Source organism: Hypanus sabinus, chromosome 6 (genome assembly GCF_030144855.1).
Source record: "Hypanus sabinus isolate sHypSab1 chromosome 6, sHypSab1.hap1, whole genome shotgun sequence".
Taxonomy (NCBI): domain Eukaryota; kingdom Metazoa; phylum Chordata; class Chondrichthyes; order Myliobatiformes; family Dasyatidae; genus Hypanus; species Hypanus sabinus.
The window spans coordinates 27,447,327-27,466,954 of NC_082711.1; the positions used below are offsets into that span (position 1 = coordinate 27,447,327).

Genomic DNA, 19,628 nt, shown 5'->3' on the forward strand with positions numbered 1-19,628 from the left:
CCCGTAGGCTATCTAATTGTGAGTCGGTTCGGATGCGCCAGGAAATGGGTCGCCACAGTATCTTCATAATCATATTATAAATAAAAGCTACTAATCCCTTCTGACAAGGATTTAAGGCAAAAATCAAATCTGAGAAATCCGTTGAAGTTGAATTGGGAAAAGATGGTAAAACTTTATGTAAAAAATTTCTGATTTGTAAATATCTGAAAAAATTAGATTTAGGTAATTTAAATTTATTGGAAAGTTGGTCAAAAGACATCAAAGTACCTTCAAAAAAAAATCACAAAAACTTTTTATACCTTTCCTTTTCCATATGCTAAAAGCTTGATCTGTCAAGGAAGGTTTGAAAAAAAAATTAAATAAAATAGGACTATCAAGAACAAAGTTTTTCAGAGTAAAAAATTTACGAAATTGAAACCAAATTCATAATGTATGTTTGATAACAGGATTAGATATCTGTTTATTGAATTTAACTAAATCAGCAGGAAGAAAAGAACCAAGAACAGAGAATAGAGAATATCCCTTTACCTCATTGCATTCCAAATTTACCCACTGTGGACACAATGATGAATCCAAATCTAATTCCCAATTCGTTAGGTTACGAATATTATTCGCCCAATAGTAAAATCTAAAGTTAGGTAAAGCTAAACCACCATCTTTTTTAGATTTTTGTAATTGCCTTTTACTTAACCTGGGGTTTTTATTTTGCCACACAAATGAGGAAATTTTTGAATCAATGTTGTCAAAAAAAGATTTAGGAATAAAAATTGGTAAGGCTTGAAATAAATATAAAAATTTCAGTAAAATCATCATTTTAATAGCATTAATCCGACCAACTAATGATAGGAATAAGGGAGACCATCTTGTAGTAAGGTGTTGAATTTGATGAAGCATAGGTAAAAAATTCAGTCTAAATAAATCTTTATATTTCTTGGTAATTTTTATACCTAAATAGATAAAATTATCAGTAACAACTTTAAATGGAATCCTGTCATTCAATAAAGTTTGCGCGTTTAAGGGGAATAATTCACTCTTATCTAAGTTTAATTTATAAGCAGAAAAACTACCAAATTGAGCCAACAAGGATAAAATAGCGGGAATAGACCTACCAGGATCAGAAATATATATCAGCAAGTCATCAGCATAAAGTGATAATTTGTATAACTTCTCATTACGGGTAATACCAAAAATATTAGGAGATTCACGAATAGCAATGGCTAAAGGTTCTAATGCAATATTAAATAATAAAGGACTTAAAGGACAACCTTGTCTCGTACCACGAGATAATTGAAAAAAAGAGGAAAAAAACAGGTTTATAATATATTAATTTAATCCATGATATAAAATTAGGACTAAAATTAAAATTTCTCAATGCATTAAATAAGTATGTCAATTCAACTCTATCAAAGGCTTTTTCAGCATCTAATGAGATAACACATTCTAGGACTGTGGGTGATGAAGTATAAATTATATTAATCAATTTTCTAACATTAAAAAAAGAATACCGATTCTTAATGAAACCAGTTTGATCTTCTGAAATAATCTGTGATAGTACCTTTTCTAATCTAATGGCTAGAATTTTTGTAAGAATCTTAGAATCTACATTTAATAATGATATAGGGCGATAAGATGTACATAAAGTAGGATCTTTATCTTTTTTAAGAATTAGAGAGATAGTAGCTTCATAAAAAGATTGAGGTAATCTCTTCTTAGCAAACGCATCATTAAAGATTTCACATAACCAAGGGGAAAGCAAAGAAGAAAAAGTTTTGAAAAATTCTACAATATAACCATCAGGGCCAGGAGCTTTCCCTGAAATCATTGATGAGATAGCCTCACCTATTTCGGCCATAGAGATAGGAGCATCAAACAAGCTATGATCTTCACCTATCAGTTTAGGAATATTCAAATTGTTAAAAAAAATTATCCATCATGGACAGGTCACCATCAAATTCTGATTGATAAAAAGATTTATAAAAATCTTGAAAGGTGTTATTGATTTCTTTATGATCAGTAGTTAAATTACCGTATTGTTTACGAATTTTATAATTTGTCGCTTAGTCGAAATAGCTTTTAATGGATTAGCTAACAGTTTACCAGTTCGATCACTGTGAATATAGAATTGAGCCCTGGTCCTAATTAATTGATTTTCAATTGAAGAAGATAATAATAAGCTATGTTCCATTTGAAGCTCAACTCTCTTCTTATAAAGTTCTATGGTAGGAGTCACGGAATAAATGTTATCAATTTCCTTAATTTTATCCACTAATAAAGCAATATCTAAATATCTTTGTTTCCTTTTACCAGCGGAATACGAGATAATTTGTCCACAGATAAAAGCCTTGAAAGAGTCCCAAAGTATTCCTCTGTCAATTTCTTCAGTATAGTTTGTTGAGAAAAACAAGTCAATTTGCTGTTTTATGTAGGTGACAAATTCTGGGTCTTGAAGCAGAGTAGCGTTAAGTCTCCAAGATCTAACATTATTGGAAAAATCCGAAATCTTAATAGATAACTTCAAAGGTGCATGATCCGAAATAGTAATAGAATCATATTTACAATCAATAACATCCGTTAATAACCGATGATCAATAAGGAAATAATTCTAGAATAACCATGATATACATGTGAAAAAAATGAAAATTCTTTATCTTTAGGGTTCAAAAACTGCCATATTTCTGTAATTCCCGAATCAACCATAAAAGAATTAATAAGTAAGGCTGATCTCTTCGGAAGAGTTCGGATAGGTTTAGATCTATCCATCGAAGGATTCAAACAACAATTAAAATCTCCACCCATTATCAACATATATTCATTTAGATTAGGAAGGGAAGTAAATAAACGTTTAAAAAAATCAGGGCAGTCAAAGTTTGGAGCATAAATATTAACTAGGAACCACTTTTCGATTAAAAAGTGAACCAGTTATCAACAAAAATCTGCCCTGTGGATCAGAAATAATTTCATGATGTGTAAACAAAACTGAGGGGTCTATAAAAATAGACACACCCCTAATTTTGGCGGTACAATTCGAGTGAAATTGTTGACCCTTCCAGAACCTAAAAAAATCGTTGATTATCCTCCCTCCCAATATGGGTCTCCTGTGCAAAAATAATATTAGCATTCAATCTATGGAATACTTTAAATATTTTTTTACGTTTAATCGGATGATTTAAACCATTAGTATTCCAAGAGATAAAGTTAATAGATTTATCCATCATGCGAATATTTGTTGTGTGTATCATAATAGGTTAAAAAGACACATAACCCATAATTCAGGAAGAAGGAAAATAGATTCAGGAGCAACCGGAGAACATGACACCTCAACAATATTAATAATTTAAAGTCGGCCCATAAACTAAAAGCAAAAAAATAAAACGCAAAAGCGTGAAAAAAGATCCCTACCCCCTCCCCCCACCCTTCGAAGGAAAGCCAAGCGGCAGGCGCATAATCTAACACTAACCTTACCCCCATTTCAAGATGGCAGCTCCATAAAAAGATTTTAAAAAACTATATAACACCCAGATTTAAATATAGGGTTGCAAAAAGAAAATATATATCAATCAGAATGAAAAAACTAATATAATAAAACAAACAATCATTAATAAAAAAAAGTATAAACATTAAAATTTAAAAGTGTAATATACCTTTAAAAAAAAATTCCATATTCATATACAAGAAAGATGACGTTTCAGAAGCGAAGACTTATGGGAAGAAGAAATGACATTTTGAAAAAGCCATCTTACAAAATATAACTGTAAATTCAGCAATCTGTTAAAAAAGTTTAATAAAAAAAAGTTCAAAAAGCAGAACTTTTTGCCCTAACCAGAGCTTGTATTTTGGCTAAAGGTAAAGTGGCCAACATTTTTACTGACATTTGGTGTCGCCCATGACTTCAGCTAACTTTGGGGATTTCTCACTTCCACAGGAACCCCTATTCAGAATGCTTTGTATGTACAGAACCTCGTCAGGGCCATCCTCCTCCCAAAACAATTGGCTATTATTCAGTGCTCAGCACACCTCTCCGATTCCTCCGCAGTCACCCAAGGCAACAACCGGGCGGACAGGGAAGCCAAATTAGCGGCACAAACAGCCATTCACATTGTCTTCACGGCAGAGAAATTGGCCTTGGCCTGCAAGCTGAACACAATGACGAAGGGCATCCCAGACCTGAGGGCTGTGCATCGATTCCAGGGGGGGCGCCCCTGACTCAGTAAAACAATTATGGAAGGCATGGGTGCTCGCACTCTGCGTCAGCAGGTCTCTGGCTTATGCCAGTCGGCCAAGTGTGTATACCTGATACTTTATTACCAATGCTCATTGACTGCTTCCGTACTGATACGCACCTTGGCAAGGAGGGAATGAGTAACGTTTTGCTGTGCACCTGGTGGCACCCTAGGTTGAATGAGGTGACACACAAAAAAAATACGGTCATGTTTAATATGTCAAAAAAATGAATGCGGGAAAAGGGTTAAAGTGCTCCTCAGGAAAAACCCCCTTGCAAGGTGGTCTATTTGAATGTATCCAGTTTGATTTTATTGAATTGCCATGAGTACAATGTTATAAGTACAGGTAGTCCCCGAGTTACGAATGTCCGACTTACAGACAACTCGTACTTACGAACCAAGGAAGGAGAATGTTGTCCGCCATTTTTAAGTTGGATTGCGACACCGTCCGCTATTTTAAGTCCTTGCCATTGACACTGTGTTGAGTGTTTAACTTTGTATTTTTCTTAGTAAGATTCACCCTGACCCCTTCCCCCCCCCCCCCCAACCGTTCCGGTCACTTGGTGGCGCAGTGAGATCAGAGAGTTCGATCCAGTGACAGACTGGATTGATGTTGAGCTCGCAACTCGACCTCATCTAAAAAAAAACACTGCCACCTCCAGTTTAAATTCCCACACGGAATATTGTGGAGAATCAAATACCCAAACCCAGCACAGCCCCCACTTGGATAGTCTCAGTGTGGTGGTCCTTAGGACCCAGCGGACCACGGGAGCCAGCAGAGGTCGGGACCCGCCGCCGGCAGTGTTTCTGTTCCATTGACGGGAAGTGATCGTGATTGAAAATAAAGTGGAAATAATAAAGCATTTGGAAAGAGGTGAAACGCCATCGGTCATTGGAAAAGCATTAGGCTACAGTCGGTCAACGATCGGAACAATTTTAAAGGATAACGGATGAAGTAAGAATAATGGAGTATGTGAAACACACTGCCCCCAAGCTACAATTATTACTAAACAATGCAGCAGTTTAATTATTGGAATACATACATTTCTTAAGTGTTTTATATGCATAGAAAGGTAAAATAGATACTATATACTAAGACAAACGTTTGACGAACTGACGCTAAATAATACCAGACGTACTTGTTCCAACTTGCATACAAATCTGACTTAAAGACAGACTCAAGAACAGAACTCGTACGTAACCCGGGGACTGCCTGTATTGTTTAATAGTTGTAGATGTGTTCAGTAGATGGATTGAAGCCTATCCAACCACCAACAAAGCCTCAACAGTAGTGAGACTGTTACTCACAGAGATTATACCAAGATTTGGGGTACCCCGACAGATAAGCTCAGATAATGGTACTCACTTTGTAGGAAGGATAAATAAGGAGTTATGTGAGGTACTGCATATCAAGCACCCGAGGGCGGCAGGCATAGTGGAAAGCTAACGGCACCTTGAAAAACAAATCGGCCAAACTGATGTCTGAAACTGGCCTAAGTTGTCTGAAGGTTCTCCCGTTGGCACTGTGCCACATGAGGATCACTCCCCATTCGACTACTGGGGTGTCGGCTGCCGAGGTCGTTTATGGGCAGCTGGGAAGAACCCCATAGGATGCCGATACCCAACCCCCTACCCAAGTTGATCTCAACATCATGGGGGACGAGTTACAAAGGTATTTCAGGCAATTAACATCCTCAAGTTTCTTCATTCACAGGTACAGGAGGCGTTTATGCTACAAAGAGGCTGAAAAGCAGAGTGGCCTGACTTAAAGATTGGAGACACGGTACTGATAAGGGACCAGAAGCGCCCCGAGCTTGGACCTCAGAGGAAGGGACCCCTGCAGATACTTCTCCAGACACCCATAGCGGTAAAGGTACAAGGTCACAACCGTTGGGTTCACCTGAATGATTGCAAGCGATGGCCGCCGGAAGAGAAATTATCATTGTTGGACTTGGACTCTTTATCGTTGCCGTCGCCTTTATGGTGGCCGTTCTAGAGGAAAATCTGTTCTATAAAACCCATATGCAGCTGCATGGTAATTGTACTATATGTTATCCACTTGCCAAATCAGTAGAAGCCCTGTTTGTAGCCACTCCTGGATGGAACCCTAAGACTCTGTACACCATTGATACCTCCGACACCCCCTGCGTAGGAAGGACAGGCAGGTTCTGGCAGGGGACAATAGGGCAATGTGTAGAACTTGTATACAATGATAGGAGGAAATTTCGAAGATCCAACTGTGTTGGGTCTCATCCCGTTAAAGGAACAAAGGCTAACTGTTCTGACCCACAGAGTTACCCCCTACTGTTTTGGAGGAGAAGGCTGGGGCTGTGTAATAGGCCTAGTTCCTAACAACATCTCTCATGCAATCACTCATTGCTTACGCCAAAGATGCAGAATACAAGGAAGATGGCTTAGTTGCACACGTACAGAACAACTGTGTGTTAATGTGACCATGGGACCACAGAGGGTCTGTGGGAAGTGTAACGGAACACACGTTACTACAGGTTCCCTGATATACCCATATAACACTTCAGATTTTAATCCATATGCAGGAATCAGTATCTGGCACAAAAAACAGATGGCGGGAGCCAGGAAGTCTACCATAAAATGCTACCGGGCTAAGGAGGGGTTTGTTTTCCTTCTTTAATGGGATTTTAACCACGGCCACATCCAGTCTGCCAGCCTTGTTTGCGGTGGGAACAATTGGGCCAGTCACGGTCCCCTGCCCCCAGAAGGCTCATGTCCAACGAAGACTCGTGGCCCGGTCAATAAGTAAGGCGTTCTGTGCGGACTGGAAGGATCCAGTCACGCTGGGCTCCTCTTCAGGCTATGGGTTTCTGAGTACTCTCTAGGGGGTTCGGCAGGGACCATAGCCGCAAAAAATCGGAACTACCTAGAATACGTACACAACGCTGGAAGAACTCAGCAGATCAGGCAGCATCCGTGAGAAAAGAGTAGCCAACGTTTCGGGCCGAGACCCTTCATCAGGAACTACCTTATTTGTGGGCTGCCTATTTGCAACATGGGCTTATTACAGTCATGATTGCTCTTTTTGCTATGTGTGTGTTATTAGTTTGTATTAATACATGTTGCAAGTTGTGTCTGCATGAGCTAAGGAATTCATTCTCGGCCCCAATCTGAATGTATTATCATGGAATTATAAGAGGAGGGAATGTAATATTACGAAGTTAGCATCTCATAGGCCGCTTGTGACCCTGGCTATTTTTTTGTAAGGGTCATAGCAGCTATGAGCTTGAGAAAAAGAGTATAAATGCACAAATGCTTTCCCATAAGATAAGCTGAGCAGGTGACATCATCCTCAGTACGCGATCTGCGCTTAACTTCGGTTTTGCTTAGGGTAACTTGTATCATTGCCTGATTAGTTGCTGTGAGAAACCTATTGTGCCTTGTATTCCTTCTGGCACCTGCAAGATAAGCATAAAAAAAGAGTGGCTATTTCCAAGGGCAGCAGGCTTTGGATGGTAAGCCTGTGCCTGTCTGCATCCAGACATAGTAGCAATTAAAACTGTTATACCAACAATTTATGACTGATAAAGTTAACAATACTCATCTGTAGAGAAACTAAGGGGGATGACCCCACATGTATCTGTGTACGTGACTGCATGATATAAAAAGAACTCTATTTGCTTCAGGAGAGAGACCCTGGAAGCAGCCTCCGAGAGAGGGTGCTTAAGGAGGGTTCTCTCGAGCAACTTGCTAATAAAGAGTTAAAGTTACTTTCACTGTAGTACGTGGTGTCTTTGCATCGGGTAGATCGAAAGGAGTTTAGAACACTTGGAACCTTAAGGCTTCAACCCTCCTGAACTCAGTAGTATTGAGTTAAACAGGAGCATGTGCATTGCCCCAATAAAGTCAGTTTCTTCTCCAGGTTCATGGAATTCTGAATAGTCATTTATGTTATCTTTGACCTTACTGTGCAAACACTTTCAGATTCTCTGACCAGCATGTACTGTCATAGAGCAATTTAAGGGTCTTGCCATTAACAGTGTACTGTAGCCTTGTATTTTCCCTACCAAGGTGCAACACTTCACACTTATCTGGGTTAAATGCCCATCTCCAATTTCTCCGCCCATGCCTGCAACTAATCTTTATTTGCACTGTATCCTTTGTCAGCCTTCTACACGATCCAAAGCTCCAGCAATCTTGGTATTATCCGCAAACTTACTAACCCATCCATTTATATTTTCATCCAGGTCATTTATATACATCAAACAGCAGAGGTCCCAGCACAGATCCCTACAGAACTCCAGCACAAATAGGTACCTTCAACCAGTACCCTCTGACTTATATGCGCAAGCCACTTTTGAATCCAAACAGCCAATTTGTCTTGGACCGCATGCATCTTAGTCTTCTGGATTAGCCTTCCATGAGGGACTTTGTCAAATGCCTTACTAAAACCCATGTAAACAACATACACTGGCCTACCTTCATCAATCTCTCTCGTCACCTTGTGGAAAAAAAACTCACTTAAGTTGGTAAGACATGGCCTGTCACAACAAAGCCGTGCTGGCGCTGGCTCTCCCTAATTAGGCCAAGGATTTCCAAATACTCATATATCCTATTCCTAAGAATTTTCTTCAGCAATTCCCTACAACTGACATGAGACTCACTGGTCTGTAGTTCCCAGGATTTTCCCTTGTTCCTCTCTTAAATAAAAGTACATTAGCCACTTGTCAGTCTTCCAGGACCTCACCTGTACCTAGAGAGATTCTAGTTGAGGCCCCAGCAATCTCATCTCTTGCCTCCTTCAATAACCCCTGCCCCCTCTTTTACCTTTTATCTTTTCTAAAAATTCAATAATCAGCAATTCACCCATTCCTGCCCCTTTCTCAACCAAGTTTCTGTAATGGCCACAACATCATAGTTCCATGTACTGATCCATGCTTTAAGTTAATCAACTTTACCCATGATACTCCTAATATTAAAATACATACATTTCAAACTATCTGACCAATCATACCTGTTATTTCGATTTTTACCTTTCTGTAGTTTCCCTGACATCTACCTTCCTGTCTGATCCTTCCCTTACTGACCTGGTCCTCTGATTCCCAGCCCCTGCAGAACTAGTGTAAACCCACCCGAGTAGCATTAGTAAACCTCCCAGTCAGGATATTGTTTCTGGTGCAACTGACCCTCTTATCCAAGTTACCCTTACTTAGAAAAGGTTCCAATGATCCAAGAACTTGAAACTCTGCCCCTGGTACCATCTCCTCAGCCACTCATTCATCTGTGCTATCATCCCATTCCTACCTGCACTAGCCCATAGCACCGTGAGTACTCTACCTTCTCGTAAGCCTCTTTCCAATCTCTATAATCCTCACTACGTAGGACCTCTTCCCCTCTTCTGCCGATGCCATTGGTGTCAATATGCACCGTGCCCTCTGGCTGTTCACCCTCCCTTTTGAAAATATTCTGATACATCCTGGACCCCAGTACCCGGGAGGCAACATCCCATCCTGGTGTCTCTTTTGCAGACACAGAATCTACTGTCTGTCCCCTTAACTATCACGACTACACTGCCTGACTTTATCCTTCCCTGCTGAGTCTCAGAACCAGTCATAGTGCCATTAGCCTGGCTGCTGCTGCTGTGCTCTAATAGGTCAATTCTCTTCCCTCTGTCACCCAGCAATATCCAAAAAGGTATACATGTTGCAGAGCAGAACCCTGCACTGACTTCTCAATCCCCTTATCTTCTGGTGGTCACCCATCTACTGACCGAAGCCTATACTCTGAGTGTGACCACCTCTTCAAAAGACTCATCTATTCAAATGTTTGGTTGATCACTGAGCTTGGCAAAATGTTTGCAGACATTTCAGCTCCAATCAACAAGCCATCAACAGTGCACAGTTGAGGGTGTTGTCTCCTTAGAATCCCAGCTTAGATACTCCTCCAAGGTCCAAATGGATACTAATTAGATGTCGCCATCTGGTTGGCTGATTCAAAACACTGTAAACTGTTTAGCAATAGAAGATTCCAGTTAGCTGGCTACAAGGAATGTCCATTGGAAGTGATTGCTTCACTGTCCAGATCCTGAGATTCATGGATTATTGGCGTTTCTCTTTTTGCCATAAGGATTCATATACTGGATCTACGTTAATGTGGTTGTGATGGATCCGTCTGTAGAGAAACATGCTTTAAGAAATTCTCATTCTTGCTTGAGTGAAGACTCTACTGTGCCTGTTGTCTTGTTTATTATTTTTGTAATGCCTACAGTGTTTTGTGCACTTTATGCAGTCCTGGGTAGGTCTGTAATCTGGTGTAGTTTGTTTTCTGTGTTGTTTTTACGTAGTTCAGTGTAGTTTTTGTACTGTTTCATTTAGCACCATGGTCCTGAAAAACATTGTCTTGTTTTTACTGTGTACTGTACCAGCAGTTATGGTCAAAATGACAATAAAAAGTGACGACTTACTAGAATGGGCCGTGCCTTCTGGTCTGCTAGCTGATGCTTATGTAGCCAGGTCAATAGTATCCTTCCTATTTGACTAACATAGTATTTGTCACAGTCACTACACAGGGTTTTATACATAACATTTGTTCATCAGTGACATTTTGTTGTGCTTTTGAGTTTTACATAGAAATATAGAAAACCTACAGCACAATACAGTCCCTTCGGCCCACAATGCTGTGCCGAACATGTATGTACTTTAGAAATTCCCTAGCATTACCCATAGCCCTTAATTTTTCTAAGCTCCATATACCTATCCAGGAGTCTCTTAAAAGACCCTAGCATTTCTGCCACCACCACCATCACCAGCAGCCCATTCCATGCACTCACCACTCTATGCGGTTTTTTTTAAACTTAATCCTGGCATCTCCTCTGTACCCACTTCTAAGCACCTTAAAACTGTGCCCCTTCATGTTAGCCATTTTTAATCGGTTCAAAGTTGCAGTGGGTTTGTCGGCAACTGATGATGTGTTGCTAAGGCAGTCTTGCTGTAATTTTTGAGATGTTCTTTATGTACTGCAATAGAATTCATTCATTTATCATTTGTGTAGTTTGTATATTTGGGTTTCTGACCTTGAGGTACCATCGGTTGAAGCTTCCTGGATATCCATTCTGTTGAAAGGTGCTTTTCTTCCAGTTTTGTGTCTGTGGTGTTGCAATGGGACTCGATCCTCTTGAATAAGATCTTCACACAGCTTTATTTGTGATACTTTGGGTGATCGCTATGAAGTTCAGAATTCGATTGGTGTAGACTAACGATTGAATGGTGGAGCAGTCTGATGGGTCAAATGGCCTCGTTCTGCTCCTCTGAATTATGATCTATGAACCCCACATTGCCAGCATTAATCGATACTTCAATTATGATAGTTCTTGATGCCCTGAGGGGCTCCCTGAAGTCATCCTCTACACCAGTTGTGTTTGCTGCAAAAGTGGATGATTTGTACCATCTCTGCAGCTGGACCTATGGGACTCACTAACTGGAGGCAAGAATGAATTGATCTATATTTCTCAACCAAAGATGGTGCTTGCATACAAAGTCAGAAATCCATTCTCAGTAAAGGATCATACTAAAATACATTAAATATTTAATTCTAAAATGAAACATAAATCTCCATATGATTCTACTATTTGGGTATCTAATTCAATACAGGCAGTCCCCATGTTATGTATGAGTTCCGTTCCTGAGTCCAACTTTAAGTCGAATTTGTACGTAAGTCGGAACAAGTACATCCGGTATTATTTAGCAACATTTCGTCAAACGTTTGTCTTAGTATGTAGTATATATTTTACCTTCCTATGCATATAAAACACTTAAGAAACATATGTATTCCAATAATTAAACCATGTGTGGCTTAGTAATAATTGTAGCTTTCATCGGGGCAGGACGTTTCAGATGCTCCATTATTCTCACTTTATGTGTTATCTTTTAAAATTGTTCCGATCGTTGACCAACTGTAGCCTAACGCTTTTCCAATATCCGATGGCGTTTCACCTCTTTCCAAACACTTTATTATTTCCACTTCATTTTCAATCACGATCGCTTCCCATCAATGGAACAGAAACACTGCAGGCGGCGGGTCCCGAGGTCTGCTGGGTCCAAAGGACCTCCACACCCCATCAACGGAACAGAAACACTGTGAGCAGTGGGTCCCGGGGTCCACCGGGTCCTAAGGACCACCTCACTAAGACAGACTAAATGGGACAAGTGGGGGCAGTACTGAGTTTTGGTATTTGATCCTCCACAATATTCCATGTGGGTATTTAAACTAGAGGTGGCAGTGTTTTTTGTTACGAGGTCGAGTTGCGAGCTCGACATCAACCCGTCACGGGAGCGGACTGCCACTGGATCGAACCTCTGTTCTCGAACCCAACGCTGATCTCACTGCGCCACCATTCAACCGGAACGGTGGGGGGGTGGCGGTGTCAGGGTGAATCTTACTAAGAAAAATTTAAGCCAAATACAAAGTTAAACACTCAACACAGTGTCAATGGCAACGACTTAAAATGACGGACAGCAGTCTCCTTCTTCAGTTTGTAAGTACGAGTTGTCCGTAAGTCAGATGTTCATAACTCAGGGACTGCCTATATATACAAGACAGACTAGTCTTTCAAAGCAGACTTTTCTTATTAGATTGGGACATCGAATTTTTTCTTAAATACCTGTAAGAGATAAATTCACTTGTGCCCTAGGGAGTAGAAGAGTGAAATACAGTACACTTCAGCTGGTACAATTTGTTCAATTATTTCTTTTAGGATGAAAGATCAAATGATGGCACTGTTTCGGGAAAGTATATACCTCCACAGTTACGTGAGTTGTCCGAAACTATGACTGAGAAAAGGAAAGAAGAACTTGCAAGACTGAGGAAGAGTGTAAAAGGACTTCTGAATAGGTACAGATATGAACATTTTGTACTGGTGCTTTTGGAAAGTGGAGAATTTCATTTTAGGAATAAGAATTGCTTCTTTGTGTTCAGATCTTGCAACTGTTTTTGATTTTAAATAAAGTTAGCAATTCAAAGTCATGAAGTACAGGAGTAGATCCTTCGCAGTAATCCAGACTGAGGTGCAAATGTACATTAATCATATTTTCAAAGTCAATTTAAAGTTGAGTTTATTTTCATATGCTTAAGTACATGTACCGTATACATGGGTGCAATAAAGGCTTGCATGCAGATTACTTATTTTCTTGCATTTGGTCCATATTCCTCTACTCCTTTCCTATCCATGTAACTGCCCAAATAAATTTTTAAATGCTGTGGTTGTATTTGCACCTACCACCTCCTCCAGCAACTCGTGCCATATATGTCGGAGAACTTGTCCTCGAGATCTCATTTAAACATTTTTCTTCTCCCCACAAACTATGTCCAGTAGTTCTGGACTTTTCTTCAGAATGAGAACACTATCTACCTGACTTATGCCTTCATTATTTTATAAAACTTAGCCTTCTGCACTCCAGTGAGAACAATTCCATCCTTCCTAATTGCTTATAACTAAAGCCCTCCATTCCAGAAAACATCCTGGTGAATCCCGAATGAAGTCTTTCTAACGCTGTTACATGTGGTGACCAGAACTGCACACGGTGTTCTGAGCATGACCTAACCAGTGCCTGGATGGCTGCAAATTGATATCACAACTCTCATTCTCTACATCTGCCCGAGAAAACAAACAAGCTAAATGTTTTTTTTCACTGTCCTATTCAGCTGTGTTCCTATTTTCAGGCATTTTTGGATTGCATGTCCAAAGTCTCATCCTTCTAAGGTGCCTATAAAAAGTATCACCCCCTTGGTAGAAGTTTTCATGTTTTTTTTGCCACTGATTAATAGAAAAAAAACTTTTTTGTGTCAAAGTGAAAGCAGATCTCTACAACATGATCTGAATTAATTACAAATATAAAACACTAAATAATTGCATAAGTATTCACCCCCTTTAATCAATATTTAGTAGATGCACTTTGGCAGCAATTACAGCCTTCAGTCTTGTCAGATATGTCTCTTATCAGCTTTGCACAGCTGGACACTGCAAATTTTCCCCATTCTTCTTTACAAAACTGCTCAAGCTCTGTCAGATTGTATGGGGATCATGAGTGAACAGCCCTTTTCAAGTCCAGACACAAATTCTCAATTCGATTGAGGTCTGGACTCTGACTTGGCCACTCCAGGACATCAACTTTGTTGTTTTAAAGCCAAAACTACACAGGAATGGCTAAATGCTTGGGGTTATTGCTGGAAAATAAATCTTCTCCCTAGTCACAGTTCTCCTGCAGACTGCATCAGGTTTTCCTCCAGGATTTCCCTGTATTTTGCTGCATTCATTTTACCCTCTACCTTCACAAGCCTTCCACGGCCTGCTGCAGTGAAGCATCTCCACAGCATGGTGCAGCCACCACAGTGCTTTACGGTAGGAATGGTGTGTTTTGATGATGTGTGGTGTAGCAGTAGTCTGGTGGCCAAATAGCTCGATTTTGGTTTCATCAGAACATAGATCCTTCTTGCAGCTGACTTCAGAGTCTCCCACGTGCCTTCTGACAAACTCTAGTCAAGATTTCATGTGTTTTTTTCAACAGTGGCCGTTTCTTTGCCACTCTCTCTTTAAGCTGTGGCAGGTGAAACACCCGGACAACAGTCTCTCCCATCTCAGCCACTACAGCTTGTAACTCCTCCAGAGTTGTCATAGCTTCTTGGTGGCCTGCCTCACTAGCTCCCTTCTTGCACAGTAACTCAGTTTTTGAAGACAGCCTGCTGTAGGTAGATTTCTAGCTATGTCATATTCTTTCTATTTCCCGATGATTGACTTAACTATACTCCAAGGATGCTTCACTGCAGCAGGCAAGGGACGTTCAATGACTTGGAAATTTTCTTGTATCCATCTCCTGACTTGTGCTTTTCAGTAACCTTTTTGCGGAATTGCTTGGAGTGCTCTTTTGTCTTACTAATTTAGTCACCAGCAGAGTTGGACCTTCCAGATAGACGCAGGTATATTTTGAAATGCCTTGACTGCACACAGGTCTCCAAAAACAGATCTCCATTTAACTAATTATGTGAATTCTAAAATCAGTATGCTGCACCAGTGATGATTCAGTGTGTCATATTAAAGGGTGGGGTGGGGGTGAATACTTATGCAATCAATTATTTTGTGTTTTATATTGTAATTAATTTAGATCACTTTATAGAGATCTGTTTTCCCTTTGACATGCAAGTGTTTTTTTCTGTTGATCAGTGTCAAAAAGCCAAATGAAATCCTCTGTGATTCAATGTTGTAAAACAAAAAAACAAGGGGGTGAATACTTTTTTTATAGGCACTCTATACCCTTGGGCAAGCAACCACACTATCTGCAACTCCACCAATCTTCATTTTGTTATCAAGCTTGCTTATCATACAACAAACATTCTTATCCAAGTCATAAGATACCCTTCAAAGTCCCAGTACTGGTCTCTGTGGTACATTTCTGAATATAAGTTTCCAGTTAGAAAAGCAGCCATCCACCAGTACGTCCTATCACAAAACCAATTTTGGATCAATTTTGTCAAAACACCTTGGATCCCAGAAATGCACACAAAATACTGGAGGAACTCAGCAAGTTAGGTAGCATATATAGAGGAGAATAAACAGTCAATATTTAGGCTGAGGCTCTTCATCAGGAAAGGAAGGGGATCCTAGGTGTCCTAATGTTCTTGACCAGCCTACCACGTGAGACCTTGTCAAACGTCTTAGTAAAGTCCATGAACGTCACATCTATGCATCTTGCCTTCGTCATTTTTAATAGCCTCCACAGAAAATTCCAAAAAATCGAAGAGGCAGGTTTTTCCTTGCACAAAATCATGTTGGCAGCAGGCCATCCCCGACCACAAGCAGTCCTTTGTAAGCCATCCCCTCACCTGCTTCAAGCATTTCAGTTTCAATCAAATTTCACCATGTGGAAGTATATAGTACCTTCTAGATGACAAAAAGTTGGAAACATTCGAGATCCACAGTGACTTAATTGTATTAATTGTATTGTTTCTGGCTTCCTAAATCTAGAGATGTTCCCTGATTGGCTAAGTGCTTTCAACATATTTTGTTCTTAAGATAATAAGCATTATAAATCAATTACGACAAGAAATTGCTACAAATATTGTATTAACTTTTAAAGATCAATAACTTCCATAGTAAATTGACTAATTACAATGTTTCAGAGCTTTGAGGATTACTTGGTAAAGAAAATGCTTAATCTGGAAGGAATTGTTTGGTTCTGAACATGCCTTCTCATACAGTTCAGTATAAAATAGATGAAAATGCTGGAAGTACCTGGATTACGTAGCATCACGCAAAGAAAACACGTTCATATTTCACAATGATGATAAGTAGGACAGCTGTATCTTTCTCCACAGATACTATCTGACATGCTGAGTATTGCCAGCATTTTTAGTTGTTATTTCAAGTTCCTAGTACCTGCAGTTTTTTTTTGCTTTTCAATCAGTATAATCTAATAGTTTTATCAAGCTGAATCGTTTCTAATGTGACTTATTTAATTAAATAACATAAAGCTAAAGTAATAAGCTTTCAGTTAAATTTGAAATATTTTCAAGAAGTGATGGATTATAAGATAGATTTTATATTTCCTTTACTGAAATGGTGAACAGCCAGAGAACGTAGTTCATATTGATACCAATGACATTAGTAAAAAGACAGATAATGTTTCATGGGCAGAATTTAGGGAGTTACAAAAAGATAAGGATCAGGACCACAAAGTTGGGAGTATTTGTTTATATCAGTGTGACGTGTTTTGAGCACAGGAATAGGAAGGTAAAGCAGATTAGTACATTGACCAGAAAGACATAGGAGGTGAGGGCTTCGGACTCCCGAGGAACTCAGGCAATCTCTGAAGGAGGTGGGACCTCTACAAACGGTGTACTACACTTCAATGGGAATGGAACCAGTATCCTCATTGGGGTTTTGTGGTGTTGGCAAAGAGAGGGTAGAAGCAGAATGGGGAAAAAGACTAAACAGGAAATGGAAAATTATTACAAAATTCCAAATACAAAAAATAGGAGATGCTCTCATCGGGAAAGAGGAGGAGCTGGCAATTTGAAACCTATTAAGGTAGATAAATCAGAGGCCTGACCACATGTATATTAGAGCATTATGGGAAGCTAGAGGAGAAATGGTGACATAGAGGAGTCTAAAACTAGACGGCAGAGGTTTAAGATTAGCAGAAAATATTTAAAAGGAACATGGGTTGGTGGGTGTATGGGGCAAGCTGCCCAAGGAAACTGTAGAACAGATACAATTACAAGTTTATACAACATATAATCACGTACGTGAATAAGAAAGATTTGGAGGGTTATGGGCCAAACACAGGCAGACTATTTGGTCAGCAAGTATGAGATGGGATGGAGGGCCTATTTCCTTCTTGTATAACATTCTGATGCTATGACTGTAAAATAGAGGCTTAACTAAGGGGATATTCCAAAGCGGGGTGAAGGGGGGGGGGGGGGAATCCCTGAATTGTGCATAACACTACAGCCAGATCGTACTGGGAGGGGAAAGAGGCAGAATACACCAGCAAATAGAGTCAGAGCTAAGAAAATGATAAAACGTAAAGCAAAAAAGTAAAAAGAAATGAAGACGAGAATTTGCTGGGCTACAAAATGGCTAGGAGTGGAACTGGTGAATCATTCTGGGGAAGAGAAGGTTAGTTCATTCTATGCTGTTAAAAGTTCAAAGTTCAAAACTTCAAAGTAAATGTCCTTTGATAATAAATGTACAGTATCACGATAAACATCCCTGAGATTTGTTTCCTTATGGGCATACTCAGTAAATCCAGTAACTATAAAAGAATCAATGAAACACTACATCCCACAGGGCGGACAACCAGACAATAAAGTGAGTTAAGCAAGGGACTGGGCACACAGCCCCTGTGAACTAAGAAATTTATCTTTTAATTTGGGTTTGGATATACAAATGAAGCTTATATTCTGTACTCTGAAGGAAACAGCATCTCTTTGAAGGTTTGGTGTGTAAGTAATGAATCATTATATAAGTCTCGTCTCTCAAATGTGAAGAAATCTTAATTTGCAAACTGCTCCTCTTGATATTTTCCTCTTCAGAACACTAGAGGCAATTGTATCAGTTTCACTAAACAAGCAACTGTCGGATGGTGTTCAAACTCTTCTTGAGAATGTAGAAAGGTAGTTCTTTCTAAATGACGAAATGCCAGAAATATTGCAGATCAAAAGTGCCTTTATGGTTCGAGTTCATAGATCATGAAAATGTCATGGCACAAAATAAAGGCTAATGAAAATTTATGTTTGTAAATAGACAACTAGAGGATCCATACCCAAGTAATACAAAGCTCTTGTTGACTGCACCTATAATACTGAGAGCAGTGTTAGATATACAGCATAGTTGTACTAGAATGGTACCTGAGTAAGGTGATGGCATGTTGGCCTTCATAACAAGGGGAGTTGAGCATAGGAGCAAAGAGGTCCTTCTGCAGTTGTACAGGGCCCTGGTGAGACCACACCTGGAGTATTGCGTTCAGTTTTGGTTTCCAAATTTGAGGAAGGACATTCTTGCTATTGAGGGAGTACAGCGTAGGTTCACAGGGTTAATTCCTGGGATGGCGGGACTGTCATATGTTGAAAGATTGGAGCGACTGGGCTTGTATACACTGGAATTTAGAAGGACAAGAGGGGATCTGATTGAAACATGTAAGATTATTAAGGGATTGGACACGCTAGAGCCAGGAAACATGTTCCCGATGTTGGGGAAGTCTAGAACCAGAGGCCACAGTTTAGGAATAAAGGGTAGGCCATTTAGAACAGAGTTGAGGAAAAACTTTTTCACCCAGAGAGTTGTAGATCTGTGGAATGCTCTGCCTCAGAAGGCAGTGGAGGCCAGTTCTCCGGATGCTTTCAAGAGAGTTAGAGCTCTTAATGATAGTGGAGTCAAGGGATATGGGGAGAGGGCAGGAACGGGGTACTGATTGTGGATGATCAGCCATGATCACAGTGAATGGCGCTGCTGGCTCGAGGGGTCAAATGGCCTACTCCTGCACCTATTGTCTATTGTATAGGCTAACCACTCTATTGGATAAATATTGAATTATACTGATTTTTACAAGTATTTCATGTTATGTGTATTAAATCATTGTTATCTGCTTTCAGACTGAGTGAACCAAATATGGCCTCTATTAGTGGCCAGCTTGAAGAATTTTACATGACAAATAGTCGTAAAGACATGAATGAGACCCTAACCGATATACTCCTAATTGCATGTGTCACACCAGCCTTGATGCCGAACAGACTGATGATGGAGCATGTTCTGCTGGTTAGCATTCTTCATCACAATGTTGGAATTGAGGTAATCTCATTCCTGAGATGTCTATTATATTGCTCATGAACTCTTTCTGTGTGTGATTTTTTTTTTTAACTCGTCTTTAATTTGGCATATCAGCATAG

The 19,628-nt window shown here is 39.8% G+C and overlaps 1 protein-coding gene across 2 annotated transcripts in view; it reads left to right on the forward strand.

Moving 5' to 3' along the window:
* The window catches only part of nom1 (nucleolar protein with MIF4G domain 1), a 78,096-nt gene that overhangs the window by 11,431 nt on the left and 47,037 nt on the right, over window positions 1–19,628 (forward strand). For both annotated transcript variants that reach the window (XM_059971876.1, XM_059971877.1), the window contains exons 2-3: window positions 12,943–13,079; window positions 19,335–19,530. In XM_059971876.1, the coding sequence (XP_059827859.1) occupies window positions 12,943–13,079; window positions 19,335–19,530 (333 nt within the window). The remainder of the gene's footprint in view (window positions 1–12,942; window positions 13,080–19,334; window positions 19,531–19,628) is intronic.